Source organism: Varroa jacobsoni, unplaced genomic scaffold, assembly GCF_002532875.2.
Source record: "Varroa jacobsoni isolate VJ856 unplaced genomic scaffold, vjacob_1.0 scaffold_1424, whole genome shotgun sequence".
Taxonomy (NCBI): Eukaryota; Metazoa; Arthropoda; class Arachnida; order Mesostigmata; family Varroidae; genus Varroa; species Varroa jacobsoni.
The window spans coordinates 124,311-150,866 of record NW_019214326.1 but is presented as its reverse complement, the minus strand read 5'-3'; the positions used below and the strand labels follow the sequence as shown (position 1 = coordinate 150,866).

Sequence of the window (26,556 nt, the reverse complement as noted above, 5' to 3'; positions counted from 1 at the left end):
CAGAACTATCCCAAAAGAGTCATCCAAAAATGACTGAATCTCGGAGATCGCTGTAAGTAGACTATAGGCTATTTACAAAGGGGCGTTTCAATTTTGGGCAAACATGTGAGTCACACGACCAACATTTAATTTTCAAACGTGTCAACCTACAAACAATTTAGATAAAGGATTTCAGTTGGGCATCCGAGAGTGCTATTGAACTTCTTTCAGATGGTTAGCACCTGGCACAAAAAAATATCATATTTTAAAAAATCAATCAATCATGAGACCGTAAAGAGTAAAAAATCTTTAATAAATCTGATCAGCAACAAGTATAAGGCCTTTAATCAGTGTCGCTTTACATATATAATATTCTGATTCTAGGAGGAATCGCAGCTTATACTTCAAGGTGGCCAAAATTAAGCAAAAAAATTAAAATTACATATTAGTCAAAAATGTAATAAATTTGATTTTTCCTATAAGTGATTTCCTAATGCCCTCGTGCCCTAATTCCTTTTCGACTTGATTAAAATCTCTTATTTCGTGTGCCACTTCTTATTTTGTTCATAATATACTAATATATAATATAGAACTATATAATATTACTAATATATAATATAGAACGCGCTCAAATATGTGTGTATAGAGCCGAGATCAAATAGCAACTTCGTTATATGTAATAGCAAACTGTCAGGTCTGGCGTATACATGCACATACGTGTACATCCAATGTGCATGGTGCAGGCTAGCATCATCTATTGTCCCGGCGTCGTTCTTTCAACCTGTTTTTTTTCTCGCTAGGGCCACAATTGTAGTTTTAGCAATCACCTTTGCTCGCTTAGATTCGAGATTCACTTTTCTGACGGGTCGCTATCACTGTTTCATGTTGGCCTGTGCTACCTCAACACAGTTACTAAGAAAGATTAAGCCTTGCGGCAAGAGCAAACCAAGTTGTCAGTGCGCGACTCTTTGCCCAACGACTCCTGCAATAATTCCCGATGAAGGGAGATGAACTGTCTACTATTAAATTCAATAGGTTGCTATTATCTATATTGTAGGAGCGACGGTAGTACTTGACGGTCGGTCCATAGGACAGCACGAAAATATCCACTGGGGCTTTCCAAAAGACCCCGAGGCACCTGGATATCTGTTTCAGGAGGGGAAATACACATGCTCAATACCTGCTAGTAGTGGTGGCACTAGCATAGTTCCTGGAAACGTGCAGCATACTGACCGACCGACCGACCTGATACCCCACACACTCGGCTGCGCCTCTGTCGAAATCCCAAACCCCTGATTCAAATCATCCTGGCCTAGTCCTAATGCCTCTTGGTCTGGTTTTGTTGGATTTGGGTCGCACGTCCAGCCCCGCCCCAGACCACCAAGTGCTCCGGACAGTTTCTCCTAGGTCGCTGTAGACTCCATGTGCCCCAATAGCCAGTCCCGTTTGTCCGGTCTCTCGCCTGCTATCGCCGCTACTGCCAATAGTGCTCGTGCTTCGTGGATCCCCAATCGAGTCGCGTTGGTGCGCTCTGTGTGTGTATGGCGAGTCGACAAGCGTAGCGGGTACACCAGAGTACTTTCTCGAGGACAACAGTGACGTTTCGACACGGTAGTGTCGCTCGATGAAGCTATGGGCGTTCAAAGCCATGTTGTGTCAGGGAATAGCCATAGTTAACCAGCAGGGGCTACTATATATATAGAGGGGGTGAAAAAGGGAGAAACACCAAATGAGGACTAGGTAGGCCCTGCAACAGTAGCAGGCCTGTTCGACGGCTAACGCCACCCGGAAGAGCCTTTGTCGTGTATTCTCTGCTTGACCTAGACAGGGACACCAAAGACAGGGCTGTTCCATGGTGCTACAAACGGCGATGGTGGCGCCTCTGGCGGTGAATACTGCATTAGCAAAGCGTTACTGGCACGCCATTGTCCGGCGTTTAGACGTGAGAATGAAGACTGGGTTCGCGGAGATCGGCAGACATTCAAGACAGTGCCAGCACCCGGTGGTAGATCGACCTGACGCAGGCACAACCCGTTGTCTTTCCTTAAGAGGGTCGACGTCAAGATTACTGTAGCAATGAGGCGTAATAGCCCTACAGTGCTTGACCTTTTAGCACGTTGACAAGGACGCTCTTGGAAAGTAAGACGGAGTCAAGGCCTGCCGAGGCAGGACAGAAGTATGATCGATCGATTTTTTTTTGCTTGTTTTAGCATTTTTGTTAACTAAAATTTTTATTAGAATTGTGTGCAAACACCGACAATGTGTGATGATTATAATGTGTTATTGCGAAAGAAGCGTCTGAGTAACGCGAGTTCGGGGGCTAACGAGGATACCGCCCTTCGCGCTGTATGCCCTCTTCTGGTAGATGGACATTGAACTTCTGTGCATATATGCGGGCCACAAGAAGCACATGTGCGAGTTTAGCCTAGCTGCTAATAGCACCAATTTAATTAAAGAGTTTTGTATTGTTTCGGACACGCTAGAAGATAAAGACGACTCTGTTTCGTCATTGCTTGTGCTAAAGGTGTCAAAATAGGCGTGCATCGTGCGTAAGGAGGCTTCCGAAAATCAGCTTCTACATCCAAAAATAAAGCCAAAATGCCGCGTAAAATTTCATTTCGGGTCGATAGTGTGACGAGCGAAGACGACGACCATCAGGCAAGCGAGCTTAATCAACATGGTCCTACCGTAAAAGGATGGCTTTCAAAGAAGTAAGTTCAAATTGAAAATTACATCAATTTATTTACAGATAATCTGTCAAAGCATGGGTAAACGACAATATACAGCTTATCTGTGCACAAATAGCCGATTGATTGTACAGAAACATTTTGGATTTTTAAATATGTTTAGTGATAACGTATGATTAGCAGTTCTTCGAAACATTAGAGCATAAATTCCATCCAGCAGTATTTGGCCTGCGATACTCAACACATCGACATAAAACTCCGGCACAACATAATAATCTACAGGCCTAGATTCTGGTAGGTGTATTCGAGGAAAAAACTAGCAACGTCGTGAATGTATCTATTGAATCACAGGATTAATGTCATGGCTAATTTGAAGGGCTGACTTCGTTCTATACCAAGGAAATCGTTCTCCGCACCTAGCGAAATCTCTTTCGACAGGTGAAATCGACACATCTAAGTCTACTATCACGCAACTCACCTATCACGCATCATAATTCACGATACGATAAGACCTATTAGCTAATAATTTTTCAAATTTTTGTTTCCAGTTTGACACAGCGCTCAAGTTTACATAAGGTAATTTTCAAGTTATTTCGTATGGCCTTAAATTGGCGGTCCTTTACTTAAGATTAAGCGTAAAGCGGGCACAGAGGCCTGCTTGTTCTTACCAGACAAGGGGTGTGCACTTATGTGCAAAACTGCACGATTGATAGAAGGAGATCAGCGGGTATTATATGTAGTGTGATGGCAGAGGTAACGATGATGGTGGACAGCCCGCCCATTCTGAGGTCACCGTGATGAGGCACGTTCCAATGTTGTTCAGAGTTCGGAGCGCTGGAGTGCCGGAGTCGCACCAACCGTCATCGGCGGAATCGGGCCAAAGTCGAGCCGATGGCGACATTGCGTACGGCGCTGTACACTCTTTGTTCACTGCTCTTACTCCACGTTTATCTGCTGCTAGACATGGAGTCCTTCAGCTGAAGGCCATTCGCACAGGGGCACGGGCACGCACGACAGTCAGCACTATATATTGCTGGTTACGGGCTTTAGCCGACTGCATTGGCAGCATTGACAGACAAGCCGTTATACCAGTTTATATGTAGAACACATTCATGTACAATATTTCACAACGCATATAGGCCGTGCAGCTGAAACTTGCTTATGATTTTTTGAGCGTACATCTATATTTATATATATATATACACATATACGTATACGACCATACATGTCCCTCCAAGAAGTGTTGTGAGTTTGACTATGCAGGTTTGTCTCCTACAAGAAAGCAAAAGGCTTCCTTGTATATGCGGTTAAAGCGGTTCAACCATGAACCTTATAGCCGAGCATGCATAAGCTCTTTCCCGTTGTGTAAGAAGGATTCCTTGAATCGTAAGTTAATGCATTACGTTTTGTGGTTCTACTCTAGATACTAAGTTCTATGGTTCAAAAGTTTTTCTGAGAGTACATCTGCAATGTATCCGCAACTCACTCCAGTTGGTAGAAGATTTGTTTTAAGGGCAGGTTTTTGACAAGCATAATAGATGACAATTGCAACTAAATTATAATAAGGATAATTCAGAAGTCTTTTCTTCCTATTGGTTTACTTTTTTATGTATTTCACAGACATACACATGCGGTACTCACACATTCATCAGATGCAGTTCGTATCTACTATATTTTTATACCGTTCACAATGCTAGGGAAGGGCCAACTAACAAGACGATGTTAAGTAATTATAAGGACATCGGGCTAAGTACTATGATAAAACATTACATTAGGATAAAGAACTTGATTTAATTTTTCACAGTTTATTATACTGTGAAATAATAGATGGAAATAAGGTATTTTGAGTGTCGCATCCGTAACTGCGGTCGCGTTGAATGCGACTGCTAGCACGAAACATATATGTCTGTTCAAAAATTAGTATCTCAGTCACTGAGAGCCTTGGCAGCTTCGCCGTGCTAGATATTCATTTGAACAGAAAAAAACTATTGTCTTCTGAGAACCTAAGCATGCCGTGGTCAATTAGGTCTTGCGACATCGGCCTTTGGCTTTCGATATGTTTATGTGGAATAGAGGTGGCACACTTCATTGATAACTCGCCAACGCAGACATGTCTAGGAGGCAAGTCGCTGCATGAATCGTTGAACAGCTTGTCGCTTCGTCTATAGAATAAGGATATGGACGACACAATCGACTTGGATCTATGCGACTAAAAACGTCTACAAAAGCATTAACGAAAATCGTAATCGCGTAAATTGTAATTAATTTTTCAGTACCGTGACAACCGTGAAAAATGTCCATGCGTATATAGGCTAGCAGGGCACTACCAGACCATGTACTAGAACGCTGCAGATGAAAGTCACAAAAAAAAACACTGATCGACACAAGCGACTACTGCAATTGGCATAATATGATTGTGATTTGTCCAACAATAAGGCCACGGTCAGTAGAACTATGTACGTCTATTGAGCGTACAAACAGGTCGTAACCTACTGGCTTTGCAAACAATTAGACTGATAGTTGCTGTCACTGGCGAATTTTAGAGATTGCCCGTGGCTCGTCTGTGGGGCATAGTAGAGTTGCACTCGCTACGTTGTATCCTTATGTGTCCTTAAAATAACACGTAAATAACACCTTTAACACCAGCGGCTAACAACGTAGATTTACTCATACATAGTATAACAAAATTATAATAACGATAGTTCAAGACAATTACAATTCTCTGTTCAACAATTAACAATTCTCTGTAAATTTAAATACGAACTATCAGAAGAATATTATGCGAAATTATTGCGTATTGGAACAAGATTTCTTCTCATTGCTGGAGTTCTGTCCTGAGCCGTCAGATCTCAATCAATCTATCTGCAATAGAGACAGGACAGAATCCGAGAATATTTCGGATTTGAAATCAGATCTCGATCTAATAGTGATCCTATTAAGTGCGCTGGTAATAGTTATGACATAATGGCGAATTGCACAATTGGCTAGCCGGCGGTAAGCGGTGGCTCCTATGCTTAGAGCTAGTGCGTTCATAGAGCCATCCATATCCACTGCACGACTCTTTACCAAGATGGACACATAGCTGAACAGAAAGAAAAGGGTAAGAGCCATTTGACTGGTAGATAGAGACCAATTAGAGCCACCACTCTGCAACGCTGGACACTAGCCAGCAAACTGTCGAGACTAGGAGTGCCGCATCATTTCCCCCGTCAATCTCTTTCTCTGCAATGATCTCGGCAGTTGAATTCTGTCTCTCCGCTTGTCCGCGTCGCTTCCTTCACTGGGTGGCTAACTCTGTACTCTGTTTTTTCGTGGTCGCTAATGAGCTCTTGGGGTGGGTTTGGAGTTTCAACGAAGTCAATGCAAGGGTAAAAAGCGTGAGATTTACGTAATTTTTATTGTCATCACTGCAAGGCACCATCGTAGAGTTCTGGGCGTGCGTTGCGCCAGCAACCGCAGACATATTTCGACATAAAGAAGCTACAGCAGTGCTTCTGTTTAGCCCTGCATAGTAAGAGCTAAACCATCCTGCCGCGGGCAGGCGAAAGGCAAGCCCAGGAGATTTGAGCCACCGGCCATGTTACGGCTGCCAGCATTAAGTCTCAAGGCCCAATTCCGTAAGGATTTTATTTTAGTATTCAACGTATGCGCTACGCCGGGAAAGACGAACGAGTATCGCTATCGGCCCGTTTCCCCGAGCTCAAAGTGGTCTAAGGGCTCTCCTCAAAAACATCGTGCTTTCAACAAAGCAGCGTCGCCTGACCCTAACTTTGCCATCGGGGCTTCGCCTACCTCAATGCGGCGGCGCTAACTAGCCCCTTCCTCCACGTGATCGCCATTATTATTTAATCTGCCCTGCTGGCTTTTGTGAAACGCGTTGAATCTACAGGATTCTTGCGAAAATCCGGAGTAGTAACCTACTGGCAGGAAGAGATGTTTACGACAGCCATAGGCGAATCGTTTGTCCCTCAGAAGCAGATAACGTGCCCGTCTTTTGTCTCGGCGCGCCGTGATAAGTGCCCTGTACAGCTCTCTTAAGGGTAATGGTGGATCACTGTAATGTTGAACTGCCACAGCATTTTAATAAGTTTGTGCCCCCTTAGCTGATTCAAGCTACCAATGCTATTGGTCTCATCTGCTGTCGCCATCGACGCTGCTATTATGGCGAAGTTGAAAAATGTTTCGAGTTTTACGTTCGGTATTTAGGTCGTCAGCCGTTGCTTCCGACGAATAGCAGCTAGCATAAGACGAGCCATGTATCTATGCCCGGATTCAAGCTTAGGCCAACACGAGTTTCTAAGTTTAGTAGGCAAACACGCTACTACAGTACCATCACGGATAAGCGGTTAAATCCTTGTGTACGTGTTTATCCCTCATGTTATATCCAGCCCACTGCTGTTTTTCGAGCGATATAATTATTAGGTTTAAAAAAACTAGATTGTGGGTAAGAGTAAAAGGTTTTTGCTTTATTGGTATTTCTATTTCGTTTGAGTACAGCTATCAGCTGCTTTTATATTAATCATTTTTCATGCCTGTATTCATCTATTTATTATAGTTACGGATCCCCTTAGCGTCTGCTAGATATTCCTCAGTATGTTGTTTGTTCTGGCTCATCGTTGACTCTATTTCATTATACTACCACCATTAAATTAGTGTACCAACACCATATTCACATGTTGATTTACCATATAGAACCACCTCGAAGTTTCCAGGTGCAAATGCGTTTTGATAACCATATCTCTCTATGTAATCATAAAATATGACTGAAATTACTTTTGCGGCTACTCAATTTATCAAACTTACAACGTTTTATAAGACGTTAGCGATCGCTTGTAAAGCTTGTATTACATAAACCTTCAGATAACAAGCTCACAAAAGCTGTTTAACCAAGTGGATCCAAATCCAAGCTTATAGGCAAGCTTATCCACTCGTTTCGACAACTTCTCTAATTCCCATTGCGCACCTTCGTTTTCCACACCAATCCTTCCATCCATTCGTTTATTTGTTATTTCGTGAGACCTCTGCAGAGTAACCGGCCGACGTTGTATCTTGTCCTGTTCTCGGCAACCTTGTTTCTTCGCAATTCTTTCGACGATTGTTTTCGGCTGGCATTCCATTTCGCGTCCTTTTTCCGATAGCGGCCATTGTCTTTCTTGGTTCTTCATCCATCGAAGTGTTCTGTTCATCGCTTCCGACAGGAGCGACGTCCTTGTCCTTGTTGTTACCTTCACTGGGCAGGGAGCGGTAGAATAAACTAAGAGGGCTTTTCCCTTTCCATCCCAGTTTTCATTGTAGAACCAGACAAATTAATTGTGAATGCCCGATCAACGAAACTGTGAAAGAGAAGTGTAGAACCAATGAACAGCCCAGATCCCGTCGGCTATAACCGAGACAATTCCGAAAGCGTAGTGCTATGGATGAAATGAAGTTTAGGTATATAAAAAAAAAACTATATAAACTATATATATAAAAAAAAACTATATAAAAACCTGTTGGATCCAAGTAGGGGAAAACATAAGCCTTCTTGAAAAATACTCAAAAGCTTTGTAGAGATAGACAGCTGGAGTATTGGACAGCTGTAGCCAAGCTAGCTATGCAGTGTACTGTGTATAAACAATATATTTTATCCACACTTGGTGTACACACGCTGACGCACGAACGGCCCATAGGGCTCAGTCAAATCCAAATTCTAACGGAGCCTGAAGCTGGAATAGAAACGCTGGAAAGCTTTGCTAAAATATAGTTGAATTGAGGAAGACGTCGTAAGTGGAGATGTTTGGACACGAATTCGAATGAACGACAAGGGCTGGAGGGAATTCGAAATCCTCTGACCGAACCTCTAGAACTGTACCAGTGGGGAGTTGAACATAATACGAGAAGTGGAGAAGTAGCAGCAGCAGAAAAAGAATCAGTGGAGATCACGGGCATGTGTGTCGTTTAACCCGTAATCGAAGCCTATTCTTCACAAGGGCCAAAGATCTCTTTACCGCCTTCTTTAGACAGCCCGTTTTTGTTTTGTGTACTTTCCTTTTTCTTACCAGATCGACTTTTTCTTATCACGTGATAAGCTAAAATAGTACAGTTGAAAGGAAACAAACGAGATTTTGCAGATAAGCTAGTGAGCAGCGATGTGGAACGAGACGATCTGCATGAAGGGAGCGCCCTCTTCTTGACCAAGGTCTTTCGAAGCCACTTGGTCACAACACAGTTCTCGAACTGTGCCCGAGCTAGAGAACTTGCCACTAAAGACTAAGTGGAAGATTGCCAAGTGTTCAATTGCGAAGCTCCCTATGGCGATCTGCATGTTGTATAGCCTCTCACTAAATAAGGTACCATAACGATGACTCGGCGGACCCGTGAGTATGAATAGGTTGAGTCATTAATAGATAAGCGACACTGGAGGCTCCGAGTACAGTGTGGTTGCAGCCTTTTCGCGATTCACATGTTAATTCGCTGTGCCCACATGGTGTTAGGTTTGTTTGGCTGGGCTTCCATTGGGGCAACTATTTTCACAACGAACGTGAAGCAAGGTGAGTCGGGCTCAGCACGACCGGTTATTAAAGCGAAGTTAACCACCAAAAAACAGTATAGACGTTAGAAATATAATGCAGTACTCAAAGTTTTTCTCTATTCTATGAATCTAACGTGGATATCAACGAGCAAGATGGGCATAGTGGATACACCAACGGCTTACGTTGCCAGCTGGACCGCGATCCGTACGTACGTACTTGTATAAAATTAATTTAATAATATGGTAGCGTCACATGGGTAACAAATAAACGCTGTGGTTAGCGATACAAATATTCGTTAGTGCATGCGGCAGTGAGGGTGTATTTTGGTCAGTAAAAGCGTAGCTTACCGAGCTATTTAGTTCAAAAGAAAGCAACCAGATCTTTGTTTGAAGAGACTAAGTATTATACAAGGCTGTTAGAAACAACTACTACAACTATTATTCCTATGGCAACGATATTAGAAGGCTGGTAAAACTTCATTCCCGGTCCTTCTAATATTTTCACGTTTGTCATTGCTTTCTTCCTTGAACTTTTCCCTAGCTACCTTGTTTCCGCTTTTCTGGCCATTTCAGTCCGACATCTTCCATATGATGGATTTATCCACCGATGCGACAGGTCACTTCAGCCAGGACCTTAGCTTTGGGCACCGTAGCTGATGCTGCCGGACGCTGGAATTCTTCCTCAGTCTCAAATGTTCGTACAAGATGAAAACCCGGCGCTGTACATTTCGCCGATTCCCCGCATTGACCGGGAGATAAGTTGGTAGTAAGAGTGACGACAACTGCTACAGTGTTTCATTTGCTGATACGTTGTCGTGTACAGTATTGTGAATTTGTCTTTAGATCCGTATGGATCGGTACCCACTAGAAGGGTAACGGCGATTGCACGAAAAGGAGTCCCAGTGGGGTAAAAAAACGGCTCCGTAAGTGGATTCAGGCATGCACAGAACAAAAGACGAATTTACAGAATTTCCAGGCAAGCTTTGTATCGCGTCAGATAAGCTATCTAAAGGGAAGCGGCTACGGAACAGATCACTTCATCAGTTGAAAACGCGAAAGCATCGGCTGCAGCGGGAGGACGATGTCTTAAGAAACCAGCGGCAGCGACAATGGTCATCGCTACCGTTAAAGATTCACTTTCAAAAGTCGTATATATTCGGTAAAATTCAAGATTAATTATGTACACAGCTGGTATGATTCTATAATCATTATTTTCACCATTCGAAGGCGGGTCCATGCCATTCGATGTGTGAAGTAAATCCATTGAGAAAATATTAGGCCGAAAATATATTATGCAAACTGCGTCATGCGATTGCAAAGGACCCGCTGCCCCTGATATGCATTGATGGTGTAAGTGCGCAGACGAAAAAAAACAGTTTTAGTAAGTCTACTTAATACTCAAGGCAAAGCTTGTAATGTGTGATTACTTTGGAAAACTAAGGCAGCGTTCAAAATTCATAACACAAGGCCCAAAACGCTGTAACAAATCTGTGGTGTCAAACGGCAAAAACTGGTCGTATCACGAGGAGCCGACTCCAAAATACAGGTGGCCGCAGGCTAAACTTCTCTGTGTCATGTTGCGGAGCCGGACACGGCTCCAGCAATGTCTTTTGCTGTTCCATTGATTCTGAATTGCCCGAAGGGCCCGACAACTTAGCATTGATAGAGGTTGGCAATAGAGAACCTCGTTGGGCTTCCGCTAGCCTTTAGACCATTGGGCTGGTACGAAAGTACGATGAGAAGCAGTTTTGTTCTACAGGTTAGCAGCTTAGAGAAGGCTTTGCAAGTGAGACAAAGTCGAACATCGAGCGTGTAAAAAAAGATGCTCGAGGCTGACGCTTATAAAAACTTAGATATCCCTTGATTCCTTTACATGGAAGTTTTGTCTACAAAAGATCGACGTTATTATATCAATAGAACTGAAACGGAAAACCCGTGCTAAAATCGTCTAGTTCACTAGTCTGAAATACGGCTGTTTAGTTATGACCGTACCGAGGATTCACTATCACGAAAAATTGTTATGTAGTATTTTTTTTGGCTGTATATAAATTCAAGCATTTACAAAAGATAACAATGGCAGTTTTCGTTTTTTGCATGGCGTTCTTTCTGGTAGAAATTATTGCAAATGGAGGGGGGAAGTGGCTAGCTACAAGATGTTTTTGCAGAGCCGACACCAGCTATTTTTTTTGTACGTCAGATGCAGCCTTCCTGCATTGTGGTATAAGTGTCAATATATCATAGAATGTAGCAATTTCTGAGTATTCCGCGGTTATTCCAATTACTGCGAGTATTGTTAGTCCTGAATACATTTGCCTACGTTCTGTGTTCCACCGCCGAGCTGCACAGTGTCCATGGTTCTGAACGACCATATGTCAGGAACTTGTCTTTACGTGATAAGATTACTGTATTTTCACGCAAATCAGTTGAACAAATAGGAAGTTAACGTTGAAACAGCGGTTGTACTACACGAGTAATACTATTAGCGTCATATTAACTTGTACGTTTCTCCCATCTTCAAAAACCTCTCCCTATCAAAACCTTATAGAGAAAGCTGCACTTTACATACATTCATAGGTTGGAAATAACCAACCTTCGTTTTGGTGTGGCTAAGTACAATAGTATGAGATGAACACGATCAGCGAGTAATCAGACGTAACAAATGCGTTCAGCAAATTGAAACAACCCGTGTAGCTGCTCACAAGCAAAAAATTTCCTCGCATAACAGCACCGACAGTCATTTTGGAGCAGTCTCAACAGCTGCCTGCACCCATTATACCGGCACGCAACAACTTATCGAAGTCGGGCAAAGTGCAACTCATAAACGTGCGATAGAAACGAACAAAGACTGATCGGTTCTTTAAGTCCTTCTCAAGGCCGCTAGACGATGTAAGCCGACCCAACCGAACTCAGTTTGAAAAACAGAGACCTCGTTCTGAAGCCTCGATTTGGTTGTTTCCTATAGTGACAAGATGAGCACTAAAGTCAGACGAAGACGCGAGTGGTACAATGTCAGACATCATAAATCACGTGTTTATTTCTTTTTTATATAGGCCAAGCTAGGATGACACACGAAAAATTCGCTGTGACATATGCCACCCGCGCGCCAAAACTTCTCAAAAAGGAAATGCACCAGACGATAATATAACAATGTATAGACTGACGGATGGCGACAATGGCAGGTCAGTTACAATATGTACGTATAGTGTGTGTGCAACCTTATCAGGACGAATTCGACTGAGAAGTTTTCCCTTTCTTTCTAAGGCAGGGACAAGGTATGAAAAAATCAAAAACAACGAAACAGACGTCCTACGTTTACGTCAGACTTCGAATTTATGCTTTGTGAAAAGCTGTGTGCAGAGGAGACAAAGCCACGACCTAGAGGACTTCTTAGCGTCAGCTTTTATTATACTAAAGAAATCATTTTTCTGACGTTCTTCATACACTTCAAGCCGTCCATATTTTTGTTTGGAGTTCAATGGCGAATGAAACCAGTGCTCTGATAAAGTTGTTCGACCTAAAATAGATATAATTATTAGCAGAGAAACCATTTTGCGTTAAAGCCAGGGTCTAACTGAATAGCCAAGAACCAAAAAGGCAAACATATGCCCAGTATATCAAGTTTTACAAATATATGCTAATATATAGATAGGAATGGCTTAGAAAATTCTTTGCCTTCCATGTTATTAGCGAAAAGCAGACACGTAGTAGGAAACGTTGGGCGAAGGAAAAGAATGTGTTACTTCTCTTCTTATTGCCTATTCCCCTATGTTTTGGCGCTGCTGCTGTTGTTGCTGGCGAAGTGAGGCAAAATCCAACGTCGCTGTTGCGAGCCGCGGTTCGTGATTGCTTTTTCCTCCAGCAGTGACGAGTTCTTGATGACCTTCAAGGCTACATGTCGCCACCTGCGCCACCCTTTACTAGCGGCATGCTTTGCTTGTATGTACTTTTCCCCGTCGACCGCGCAAAGACCGCTTGAGAGAAAACGAGTTGCCAAGAAGTGCCGCTTCTGCCATTGCTAGCGAGAATGAACGAACCCGATGTTGCTTGTATTCGTTAGAAGAGGCCGCGATTACACGTTTACAAGCGAGAAAACCGAAGGCTTGCTTCTAGTTGATACCCAGCTTCAGTAGTAGTAAAACGGAATGCTCCGTTTGGGTGCTACAGCAGGCGAAAGAAGCTCAGTAGACTAGGTTAGCTTAGGACAGGGTTGACAAGAGTGGGGTAAAGGAATAAGGCATGTAGGCGAACTGGAGAAACTTTGTGGCCGGAAACGGCATGAAGACAACGAGACCAAATATCAGTAGCGACAGCAGAAATAGCCATACGGCTCCTTCCGTCAATAGTAACAACGGCGGAGGCAAACCAACACTGTCGTAACTGCCCAAAGCTTCGACCTTAACCTCTGCATTGGATTCTCTCGCCAGTCAAAAAAGCCCACCGGGCGACCGTCGGTCGCCGTTGGTTTGGCCTGATACCTTCTATTTCTCCGTATGATCTTGCTGTCGCTATTGCATCCCCTCTTTTAGTCAAACTCTACCAGGCAAGTTTTGGCAAGCCCACCGTAGGTCTTCTCCTTATCGGCCAGGCACGTCTCTCTCGCCTTACCTTCTACTCATCACCGTTGCGATGTAGTCCTTCTCTTATAAAGCTTAAAACGACAGCGACTCACGATACTCGTCGGCTCTTCCCGTCGATACTACATTGCGGTGTGACCCAGACCTGGTGAGAATCTTGGAAAACACTGGCTAGAAGCAGTGCGACAGCTGCAAGAAAAGAAGGCCAAAGGAAGCCTTCTCAAAGGCAACCTGAAAGACGCCAAGAAAGGACGGCAGCGGCAACGACGATGTGGACAGCCGGGATGACATGAAGCAGCAACAAACTTCGTCGCATACGGGACACGAGATATGTGACGTGTTGTTAGTAAACAGGATACGCCAGCAGATAATTTGTTCAAATTATCTAGCTGCTAGTGCCAGGCGGAGGCAGCAATAGTAGCAATGCAAACCAACTGTATAGAGCCAAACAGAATTGGACAGAACCCCACAGTAATGTATAAAAGCGGAAAGGTAGTCAAAGGGTTTGGGAAGTGCCAAGTCTCGTGCCAAAAGAGCCGACGGCAAATAGAGTAAAGGATATGTACAGGGAGCGCATAGTGAAGCCAAGGTGTATACAGATGGTGGCACTAATGGCTTTAAACACGAAGTAGATGAATTTTTAGAACAAGGAAAAACTGAAAAGCAAAGGCCTGAAGTGTGTGAAGCAATGAAAAATTGGAACTAGATAAATATGGGTACAAGGAAATTTATAGTGTTGAATAGGTTCGCGCGACAAAGGCCAAAATAATCTACAAGCAAAGGCTAAATCTGAAAATAGCCAAATTTCTTAAATTTAGTTGCTTGTTTTCTATCAAAATTATTTAAATTTGCACAGCGAAGGTTACAGGAATGCCTGCATACATGATATATAAAAACAAAGAGCAATTAAATTTCTCTTGTGGTTGACCGCAGCTACCTTGGCTGCCAATGTAGAAGTCTCGTAACAATAACAATGGCTGTGGTGATTTATCTTTATTTTATCAGTCTTTTCGCTATATTTCTCTTGTAATATATAAAGAAGATCGACACACGCCCGGTCGTCTTCAATGGTTTCTTTATTTGCTGTTTGCTAGTCGTGATACTGTTGTCGGCTGGAGTTTCTGAAGTCTACTCGAACTTCGATTCGCCCTGTCCGCCTTCTATCTAAGTGCTATCTGTTCTACTCTAAATTGTTGCCTCCGGGCTGACTGATGTCGAATTTAACACGATTTTCTCCTCTGTTAATACTGCAAACTGTAACGCTACCTGTGTGTGAGACAACAGATCTTTGTATCATTCTGGTCTTGTCCTATGTTTACACGTCTCTCGTATTTTCTGCTGGCGCATGGTCCATCGGCCTGAAAAGTTCCAGACCTAGTTCGTCTTACATCGCTTTCGAACTTCTTTCCTGACTCATTTCCAACGCGTGTAGTTAGCTTCTCCTTTTTTTTCAGTAGAGTTTCTGCGACCGCATTGAGATCCGGTAAAGAGATCGAATTTGTCCTTTCGACCATGTCTGAGTACTCGTCTTTGTCTTTCCATACCCACGGAGCGTGTACTTGACCTCGCCTGCCTCGATGGGCAACGGGACATCGTATCTGCTCTGGGAAAACGGGTAGCTGTCACAAGAGTTTCCGCATGCCTTCTTCAGGTTGGTCGATCAATCAATCAGTTAGTACGACGGCGACGACAGAGATAAATAGTGAGCGCAATGTCTATGGTCGTTGCTGCCTAGCATTGTGGGCTAAGAAGAAGAAACTTTTATGCGTTTCCTTCTTCTTCTCAGAGTACCTATCCGGAACGCCTTTTCAGAACAGCTTTATTGATAAGCTTGGCACATAACTGACGTTGCTATATGCAACGAAAGTTAGCAGATAATGCCGAAAGATCCAGTGCAACAGCGATACCGCGCTACTAGCACCGAACAAACCTATCATAGTCCAGTTCTCCGAAGCGTGGTAGTTGGGTAGGAGCTTTGCTTGTTGGAATTAAAGGTAACAGCGAGTTGGGCGCAGAGGCGCCTTGGTGCGGTCACGCGAGGCAGATAAAAGCTTTAAAAGTACTTCTTTCGACAGTGTACACACACAAAATGAATTTGCGTTCAGCAGTCTGCTTCTGTTATAGTCAGCAATAGTGACAATAAGCACAGCAGCACAGGCCATAAGTAACAACGCGTCTCGTATACTGTAGACTTTAACTGTTACTCAAAGAGATCGAAAAGGCAGGAGGAGGTGAACCTTCATTAGGTCAGCGCAAGAAGTATGCTGAGCGCCTCGGATCGCCAGGTAGCGTTGTGGACAAACCCTCTTTCGCTTTACATTATCGTACGCAAATGCCTGTTACCTATAGAGGGTAGTAAATGAAGAAGTTAACAAAAATAAACGTCCTCAACATATTCAAGCACTCTCAGACGTCGTAATAGGATGTCTATATATTCAGCGATATTTAGTCCCTAGATATAGTAGATAGCTTATGCGCACAAACATGATTTGATCACTTTAAAGAAATCACTAATTATAATCCGCTTGTTATAGAGTTAATATATATATTCTCCGCAAGAGAAGCACGTCTGCTCACATATCAATATCTAATTATTAGTCTTTATTTTGACATCTACTTACTACTATGATAAACGTTACCCATCGTTTGTCATGCTCTAGCATATGTAAAGATTTTTTGCATTGTAGGTCTTCATACCTGAAGCCCCGCAGGTGGCGCCTTATAACTAGTTTGATCGTTGACATCGACATAGCTTTTTTAAGTAGCAACTATCACCGTTTGCGCAGCCATTCATTGTTGATTACGCTGGCTGTCACTGCAAATGTCCGTCCGTCGCCTATACATATTGCCTCAACGCTACGTAACGGAATGAAATGACGCGTCACTTTCGCTCGGCCAAGTGTACACACTTGACTACTGAATAGCGGAACTACCACTAACTGTTCTGAACGCGGGCTCACACAGCGCTAAAATCTAATGTTCCCATTAACTGGCCGTGCTGATCGTCACCATGATAATTTATACAGCATAGTAGTAATAATCATAACAATCATTGTACCGATTCGAAAACAACAGTACAAAAAAAACTTTTTCGAAGCAATGCCCGGTTCGCACTGTTTCGAGTATCTTCAGTAATGACTCTCTGACTGTTTCGTCTGCTCCGCTAATTATGTCTATCAGCGTGACTCATTCCTATGTACTTGCATCGTAGTTGAAATGGGAAAGTTTTTGTGGGCGTTATTCAGTCGACAAGCTTATGAAGCCACCTGGAATGAATTCGGTGTATGCCCCCAAAATGACCACATCAGCAACATCAGTGAATTGCAACGTGGATTTGAAAAAGTATGTCTCTAAATTCTTTCGCAAATTTCAAAATGCTATGCATATGGGCGATATTTCAAAGCTGTTTTAAGCCCTCAGGTCAGGATCACACACAGATCGCTAAGATGGGCTCGTTTCCCCTTCCTATCTCAGCCGAACAAATTCTAGGCCGCGTCTGGCCAAACGAGAAGTGGTACAGGCGGATGATTCTGTCAGGAAGAGTCACTCTCGAAGCGCCGAGGGCAAGCCGAACGACGTTCCTGAGTTAAGACGAAGCGAAAAGCTACGGTACACTGGGCTGCTGTCAGTATCGTAATTCTTGACGATGTCGTTGATCGACACGTTTCGAAGAGGTCAAGTCCAATTTCATCTTTGACACAGCCAGAAAATAATACAGCGCCGTAATAGATAATGCAACTTCCACGCCGTGGTCACTTTTAGAGCGGCTACCCTTACCGCAAACGCTTTTCAATGCTAGCTCAAACGAGAAAAGTGCTTCATTGCACAAAAGATCCTCCCTTTGTTTTACCAAAAGAACCAGTTGCACGTTTTGGGAACAAGCACGAGAAGTCGTAGATGACTTATCTCGTGTTTGTTCCCAGAACGTGCAACTGGTCCGTCTGAGTTATAAGTTTAAAGTTTTTAGGTCCGCTATTGCATTTCGGAATTGCGTCACGTAGCTAACCCCTTTCAGCCATATGGAACAAAGTGTAGCTCCACTATGTTTCGAGCATAAACCACCAAGTTTCACTGAGCTTAGCCTCCTAAACTAAGTATAGTAGCCGTAGTTGGTGGACAAAGCGCACATGGGAAAAAAATTGCCTTCGGCATGAAATCGGAAATACACATGATCTTGAAGTGGCATTTCGGGCTTATGCAGTTGACTTTTGTTTGTTTCTTGTCACTTCTCAAAGAAAAATTCACAATCCTGTTATCTAATTTTGTTCGAATGCCCGTCACCCGCCGTGCTTCACTGTGCCTTCACTCCATTTATTGAAATATTTAGTTCATGACATCTTCGTGTAGCACAAGGTTCAGGTCAACAACCATTTGACGGTTGTATATACATATATATTCTATTATAATCCTCAGGAGGGTTTAACCTTCCAATGTGACCGGCCAGCTAGAGCAGAACGTAAACAGTATGCTGTCCTTACGGACGGAACTTATCTGCATTGCGTCGAGCGATAAGCTCTGCTGCAAACTAGGACACAGCTTCTTCTCATCAGGCCCCATGGAAAAGAGCTGCGAGTGCCCTGTGATAGCGTCGTCTAATTAGATTAATTCTCTTTAGAGTAGCTCGATTGGACTACTACCGGAAATGCACTCTAAATGTTTATGAATAACCATAAACGCTCGCTTTTTAGAGAAAAAAAGGACAGTTTTATGTCACGTGACGTTAGGACAAGGTAGCCTAGTTATGTTGTACAGGTAACAAGTCTTTCTTTGTGGCCGTAAATCTGCTTGTTTCTATTGCCTCTATTATTTAATGTTTCCATCCTACCCAGACAAAATTCAACTTTTCTTACCTATGGTAAATAAAACGCCATATAGTTAACGTCATTCATATGCAGCTTTCATAACAGTACAATTAGCACTTTGAAGTGCCCTATATCTTCTATAAATAATTTTCTAATTGTGACAATACCTTCTGATCGTTTTGATGACGAGGTCTTTCAAGTTACCGTCGTTTTAACAATGTACTCCTCTGCGCATGGTAAATACTAGAAGATCAGTATATACTGCCAATGTACATCTACACCCGTAAAGAAACGGACATTTTGTTATCGTGATACTGTTTTGTTAAGTGAACTTTGATATCATAGTAGAAACTAAAAGACTAAAAAAGGATCCTCATCAATTAAAATGTTTTTGTCGATTAAATGCACATCGAAAGTAATGAGTGTGCCTGGCTGACGCGTGGCTAATTAGTGTAGGCCAGAGTTTACGCGCCTGTTGATATGTCTCCCCATATCAGATCTCGGATCCGAAAATTTCGATAGATAATAAACATAAATAGAATAGCATCTTAAAAGAGCGAACGTTTGGCGGGTCTATGACTCGAAGGAGCATTATAATGAAAAATATATGTGTTATGTCAGCTCTATGAGCGCCCGATAGTTACCGGCTGTCGATGAATGGAACAATGATGATCGCTTTAGCCAGCCAACAATTGCCCTTAGTAGGATTTATCTGAGCAGGTCTATTTTACATAGTAGTGATGCTCTTCAACCAATTGGGGGTTCGTTCAAGTAGGCCAACCCTTAAATTAAGCTAAAGTGTTTAAAATAGAGGATGCTTCACTGTGTTCAGTCTGTACTTTATACATTCAATATAAAATTGTAATACATATATATACGTATGTATACATTAAGCGTATGAGCCCTGAAGCTATGCGTATTCGATCTCGATCAATGTGACCCGAACTTTACAGTTACAGAACTTCGGCCAGACTATTTTACTTAGGTTAACTGGATACGATGAGTGTGCATCTCAATGTCTTCTTCTCACTATAGTTTTAGCAGTCTTCGTCTCCATTAGCCGCCTTTAATCGTCTGATAATCGCGTAAGTGTTGCCCGCCCAACATCATTTATATTCACATCGTATTGGTTAAACTAGTCATGGCAATATGTTACACATCTGCCTCGTTCCTCACTCGAAGGCTTCGTACGTACCTAACGTTGCGTCCGGTCCACTTCATAAGTACAGATAATATTACATCTAGGGGTAGTCCTAGTTCACCTACTAGCGTGATCGTCTAAATTCACTGATAATCTAATTTCGACAGCCTACTATTATTCATATGCTGCTAGAATTGATAAAGGCCAATCTCAGCTGTTTTGGCTCGGTGTGCGACGTTGTTCCCGGATGCACGCAATAAAAAGGGAGAGAGAAAGAGTGAGTGTGATGCGTCCTTACCCGATCCCCATAACACCCGTGCCGTTTTCGTTCTCTCCAGTGCGCCATTATTTGTTCACTGATTTGACGTCGTCATCTGTGGCCTCGTGATCGTACGCGGAAGTGCAATCTGCGAATTACTATTGAGGTAACATTGGCCCACAGATAATAATTGGTCGCAGCATGGCCGCAGGGAAATAGAGCTCCGAACCCCATGGGAGACCCTCATGATTGGTGGAGTAATCTGAAACAAATTGGGATGACGGCGTCAGTGACCATAGTGACATACGGCAATGAGTACGGCGTCAATGGGGGGGTCATATTATGACCTCCATTTAGGGACGCTATGAAACGAAAGCGAGTAGCACTAGGGACCATGGACAAACACAGTCGCTCTGGGCTGCTAATGCTACTGCTGTTCGAGTTGCCCGGGGCAGCAGTCAACCGTCCTAGAACTATGGCCTGCTGCCCCGAGCACACAGCAGCATGACGCATAAAGCAATGAGATTCTATAGAAACTCCGATGGTTAGTTTCGCCCCATGAATCCTAAACGTCGAATGGGTGGCTTCCTACGCACGGCCGCCCTGTTCACCTGCTATGCCCTTCACTTGAATCTAGGTCAGTCGGGCCTCTGTGCCAGTCCGGCGGTCGGGGGCATTCGATTTGGTCTGAAGAGCAGCCTGCAATGAGATAGAGGTAGTTGCAGCGCAGGGAATACCTGTCGATTGGCAAGTAGCCACACCGTGGTTATATGGATAATCGCAGCAGACTTCGAAGAATTATGAGCAGAGTGCTGGGCCGCGTAGTATCTCACAGCGTGGTATCTATGGCAGTAAGAACCTGAATTGGGACGTTGCTGCAGGATCTCGCAACATCCATTACAGCCACGGCTACCCTACTATTCAGGAAACATTGACGTGTGGCGCCACGGCGTTTTGTCTTGCGCCTGCCGGCAGAGTGACCACAACCGACGCTACTAATATTACGATAGAAGGCTACGCTGGCCGCACTATGCAAGGTAGCTGTAGGAGGCCACGAGGCCGCTGACCTGCGGAAAACAGCAGTCTGCGGTTAGCCCAACGTAGCCTTAGGAAGCTCAACTTATGTCGACGTTTGATGCTTCACGCAATCTACGGCAGAGCGGCGCCAGACACTTCTCTTGCCGGCCTCCTCACGACCCGAAGCCAGAAAACCCCTGGACGTTAGTTACTATGTCGTGATTCAGCCAGGGGCCGCTACACATTCGGTGACGCTCCGTCGGTGTCTGAGATGTACCCTGTAAGATAGAATTCTACAAGCTGATATTGCGTTAAATGGTATTGTCTCGACCGAGCAAAATGTCAGTGTTCTTATGGGGCTAAGTTATCGCTGCAGATGACTAGGTATTACCTCTTGCTGCTCCTTGCACACGGATGGCTGACGTTAATGTTATTATCACGACGCTGCTACAGCTGCTGTAGGCAAAAACCCACATTTAGTAGTAGTTGGTGGCGGTAAACGTTTGTAACACTACGGCTAAACTTGGAACTCGGTCAAGTGGTGGGACTGCGGGACAGGTAGCATGGGGTGCCAGGAACCATCGGAATAAGCGAAGGAGCAGAAAGGAGAGCCTTGATTAGATGACCGTTAGAAATGCCTAGCCGGTCATATCGAGCTTAAGATATGTAGGTTTGGATTGAGTAAGGCAGCATTTTAATTGATCAGAAAGTTGATAATGTATGTAAAGTTTAATACAATTATTGGCTAAAAGAGTTTCATCTAGTTAATCTGAAATGGAGCATACTTATGGATGTGGTCCAAACTTAGAACCAAAAAACTTTTTTGGGCAAAAAGTTATTTTATTCCTTGTTAACTAAAATGGCTGTTATGGTTAGCATGGTGAGCTCAAGTGTGCGTGGACATGCATATACCGTTTTCCATCACAAATCATTGAAGATGATTTAGAAAGTAGCACTTTTGTTTACTTAAAAGTTATCGAGTTATCCGTATCTGTTTATAACCGTTGCTATTATCCAGAGCTTCTGTCAGCATGAACTATATTACGTTCTGCGATAGTGCAAAAAGATCAATTAAGTATTTCATTAAGCTTCAACGAAGTGTTATTGATAATTGGTCTTATAAACAGAATTTTAGTAAATAGCTCACTGCGAACACAGTGCGATCCATCACTGATGGTCGTCTTTTTTCGTCGACGCCACAGGCCCGATGAACAATAAACAAAAAAATATTGAAACTTCCTAGCTTATTTACGCAGTAAAAAAGAAATAGAAAAGAAAGAACTAATAACAAATATAAAAAAAAAATAAATACAAAGCTTAAATATCCAAATATAGAACGCATATAGGTGAAAACATTTTTCCGCACAATTTTTCTAACCATTGGTCATTAGCAACGGCTACATTTGCATACTATCGTCTTAAAAAACGCTGAAAGAATTTACTCCATATTGCTTACAAATTCGAACGTATAATGATTATTATCGTGTCGCGGCTTACGTTATTAGAATGATATATACTTATAGATGAAACAGAAGAGAAGTTCGGGAAAGAAGGAGAAATTATAATCTTTCTGTTATATCATAGTGGGGCACATCATATAGATAAAAAATTAATACAGTGGGCGCGGGCTCTATGGGAACGAAAACAACTTTTTTTCGTCGATAGAGCTCCGCAGATTTTGAATACTGAAAGAGAAAATGGAAAAACAAGATACGCGGCCGTAAATGCAGGGGAGGAAAAAACAGCATCTGCAGCCACCCGCTTCTGTAGGTTGGGCGACGTCAGACGTTATCAATGCCAACAGAAATGCTGCTCCGCTTATGTGCCCTGTAAGCCTTGAACATTGCCCGTTCTGCCCAAGGGCCTACTAGCTCAAGGGGGCGAATTCGGCATCATTATTGTTGCTGTTATTGCCGTTGTCGTTGAAATCTTGTACGTCCATACGTCCATCGAATCGGCTAGTGAACACTGTCTTGTCTGGCAGCTCAGACAGAATACAATTTTCGATCAACGTGCTTATCGCTCACTGCCAACAGCCCGCGTACGGTCTCGGTGCAGTTGCACACAAATGCCTAGAAAGTGAGCTCTCATGTGCCGCTGGTGTATACGCCAACAAGCTGCCTTGGAAATATAAGGTCAAGGGGGTGACAAGCACCCCCAAAAAAAAATGGCAAAAGGACAACGCACTGCCTTTTATAAATATATGTTATGTAATATATTTCCGCTGGATCTGCCGAGGCAGACACAGCCAGCCTATGTATATCGGATGTCCATCGATTCAGTATAGGCATTGCTACCACCCTTTAATAGGAGGATGACTAAGCAATTCCGGTTTATCAGTCCTGCCTGGGACTTCTCTGCTATCACGGGATTGTTGATCGTTGCTATCTCAATCAGATAGTCGTTTCGTCCACCCGTCAGCCTTCTGCTATAGCGTGTGGTGAATAGGCACTCTTTATCATATACGTACCTACGTGCTGTTACCTGCTATCACTGGTGGTTTCCGGCTGGCGTCATGCGGCCGCAAGTCGGTCTGAAATGAAATGGTCTGATGGGGAAATATATGAATAGTTAGATGGCTGAATAGAATTTATCTCGTTCTATCCTAGCCATCTTTGTGAAGCTTATGCTGCTGATACTGATGACTTTTCAGAGCTGCTTCCTAGCGAGTAGATGGGCGCTGCATCACACTTATTTTATACCGCAGCCAAGGCAGCTGGGTCTAGCCCCAGCTGCTCCAGCCGAGTCTCGCCCATACATTTGATGCACATAGTGGAGCTGGTGCTTGCTGTATGGAAGACGTGCGCACGGCTACATCGCAAGCAGGAACATATGTAAAGCATATTCGTTCATAGAATTAGATGTTACTCACCGCAGCCGGCTGCGTCACTCCGCGTACTTCGACGACTAGCCACATTATCTTGGCATGGTAGCAGTCTGTGTCCGGCGACGGACGACGAAGCCGGAATTCGTTGACAGGTCGCACCGGAGAAGCAAATTGACCTTTTGAAAGGGTGGAAATGGTGGCGACAGAGTACTCAATAGACCGCACATAACGATCCCACAGATCCCACAGAGTGAACCGTCGATGGAAACGCGCCTCTCTTCTGGCTTTATAGATAATAAATATGCACAAGCACCTTCTATTAATGGCGACGGACTTCTTCATGTCCCCTTCCTGTTCTATGGATGATACACGCAAAGCTAACCCGTTGAAATAAACCGAATCCAGCTAGTGGGACAAAGTTACAATTTACTTATATTTACATATAAGCAGTAATACCCTTTCCGGTATAGTAGGGATTAAACGTGTCGCTGTTGAATAAGTCTGTCACTATCACCAGTGAAGACGCAGTTATTAATCGGTGCGGCCCCCAAAATGTTCAAGCTAAAGCAACTGCTGTATGCACATATACAAGGACGTGCCCACCGCCATGCCACTAGATGAAATGAAGAGCAGTGGGAAATGGCTGGTCTCGTTAAGCTAGTCTTCTACAACGCTTCTCAACGCTCCCGATACATTTTATACACTATTGCTGAGACGAAGCTGCGTCTGACAAATAAGCGCGTGACGCAGCCCACGTAAAACGAATCTTCCTTCTGGCCATTATACCATGCAAGCCAATGAGCTTCCCCCAATTTGGCATCTGCATTCAGACATATTTGTACGACACATCTGCAGTCAAGGACGTTCTTTCGATATCAAGGACCCTGACAATATTAGCGGCACAATGTATATTATTGACGAATGGACTGGCCGCCTCGATATGAGCCGCCTCGTTGACACCAACGCAGCTGAGTACAGTGCACCGCATGGAAGTTTGACACACATTATCATGTGAATGCTTCGTGTAAGGCTGGTAACAATTACCACTTTCCCATCGAATAGCTAAGTAAACTAGCGTTACTATGGCTTAATTTTCCAGTGACTCGCTGTATTCTGGGATACCATACGTACTATGCCTAATCTCACTCCCGTATCACCACTACTATTTCATATATATCTACGTTGCATACATAAAAAAAGTTGTGGGTGTTTACCGTCGATGCAGTAATGACGGTTTTGTCTATTCATTTAGCCCAATTAGACGTGAGACGTATGTGTTAAGGCACATTCCAACTAGGTAATACGCTTTCAAGCAGCCTTCAGCGACAACATCTCATGGCGTTGGGAAAAAGGATTGCCTGCTGAGTCCCAACCTGCAGGCCGACTCTAAGCCGGAAAGGCAGATTCGTGGCATTAACTTAAACCCGAAGCCAGTGGAGACGGGTGAGAGGTCCTGATAGATTTCGCTCCTTTTCAAATAGTTGCGTAGTACGTGGATTATACGAGTGCATTCTGTGATGAGCGATCAGTAACATACCAGAGCATGGATTCGTGGCATCATGTTAATGTGCCAAAGGAGGTCTATTAGCAAAAGCGTGTTTCAAAGTGTCTTCCGGCGAAACCAAAAGACTTTGTTATATTCTACCATCAATTTTCGATGCGTTGATCGTTCTACATAGCGGTACCCTCTCTGTCTGAAACGGTACCTTTGTCTCAATTGTGCCGACGAGAACGGCCTCTAAAATCTGTTAAAGTTGGCAATATTTTTCGAAAAATGCTAAAGTCTAAGATTCAAACTAGCGGTACTGTTGGTGTTAATGTTATAGACACAACAATTTGATCCGCGTAATTCGCATCACTACGATAAAAGAAAGAACAGCAATATAAACAAAAAAACAATGAAACCGTTACATTCGAGAATTTAACAAATCAACGATGTTTTTCATATGGTACACATAGAAATAACGCTGCATCGACTGACCATGATCAAAAAAGAAAGAAACATTCGCACGGATCGGCGTTAGCCTATTTTATCTATGCACGAACTTCGCAACGGTTATGCAGACAGGAAATATGGTTTAAGGAATATATATAAATCCTATTTGCTCTTACATTATAGTTACACGTATATGTGACGACTTCCTGCTTGTACCGGGCAGCCTCGTCTACCATTCGCTGCGACACCGTTGTCTCTCGCTGTAGTACATATATAAAGCCTTATGCGCACAGGCTGCGCCATATATTGATGTTGATGTGAACGCATTTTCCGTTTATACAGTTTTAAAGACGGGCAACATTAGTAGGACTGTGCAGTATGCAGGCATATTTTATCACTTTAATAGAATATTAGTGTATTTCAATGGCGAGTGATAAAAGAATAACGATATAGATAAAATGTCGTGACGCAACAGCGTAATTGTTATAAAAGCTACGAGACGTCTTCATGCCTATGGGTCTCGTCGTCTTCGTTTTATACACATACTACGATAGCGGCAGGTCAGCCATAAATTGACCTTCACCCTTAAACCAGAACCATTTATAGAACACTATCGGAAGGAAGACATTTCGTTAGAACATTGATGCCGATTTGCTCGACGCGCTAAAGAAGGAGCATCGTCAACGTGATCGAGCTATGGTCATAACACAGCCCGTTCGGGGAAGTTAGGTTGCCGTGCGTTAATTGATTGATTTCATCAATCCGGCATTGATTCGACCAGCGCGTAAGCATCCCCACAATGGTAAACGAAACGATCAAGTAC

The 26,556-nt window shown here is 43.4% G+C and overlaps 1 protein-coding gene and 1 long non-coding RNA gene across 2 annotated transcripts in view; one reads left to right on the top strand and one right to left on the bottom strand.

Moving 5' to 3' along the window:
• Window positions 1-1,916: 1,916 nt before the first annotated feature.
• Window positions 1,917-26,556, top strand: part of LOC111269919 (centrosomal protein of 104 kDa) — an 83,650-nt gene continuing 59,010 nt past the window's right edge. The window contains exon 1 of the mRNA XM_022849844.2: window positions 1,917-2,690. Within this exon, the coding sequence (XP_022705579.1) occupies window positions 2,578-2,690 (113 nt within the window). The 5' untranslated portion in view covers window positions 1,917-2,577. The remainder of the gene's footprint in view (window positions 2,691-26,556) is intronic.
• Window positions 7,112-19,876, bottom strand: LOC111269920 (uncharacterized). Its single transcript, XR_002685996.2, has 2 exons — window positions 19,749-19,876; window positions 7,112-7,999 (listed from the first exon to the last, which is right to left on the bottom strand). It is a non-coding gene; the product is annotated as an uncharacterized LOC111269920 (long non-coding RNA).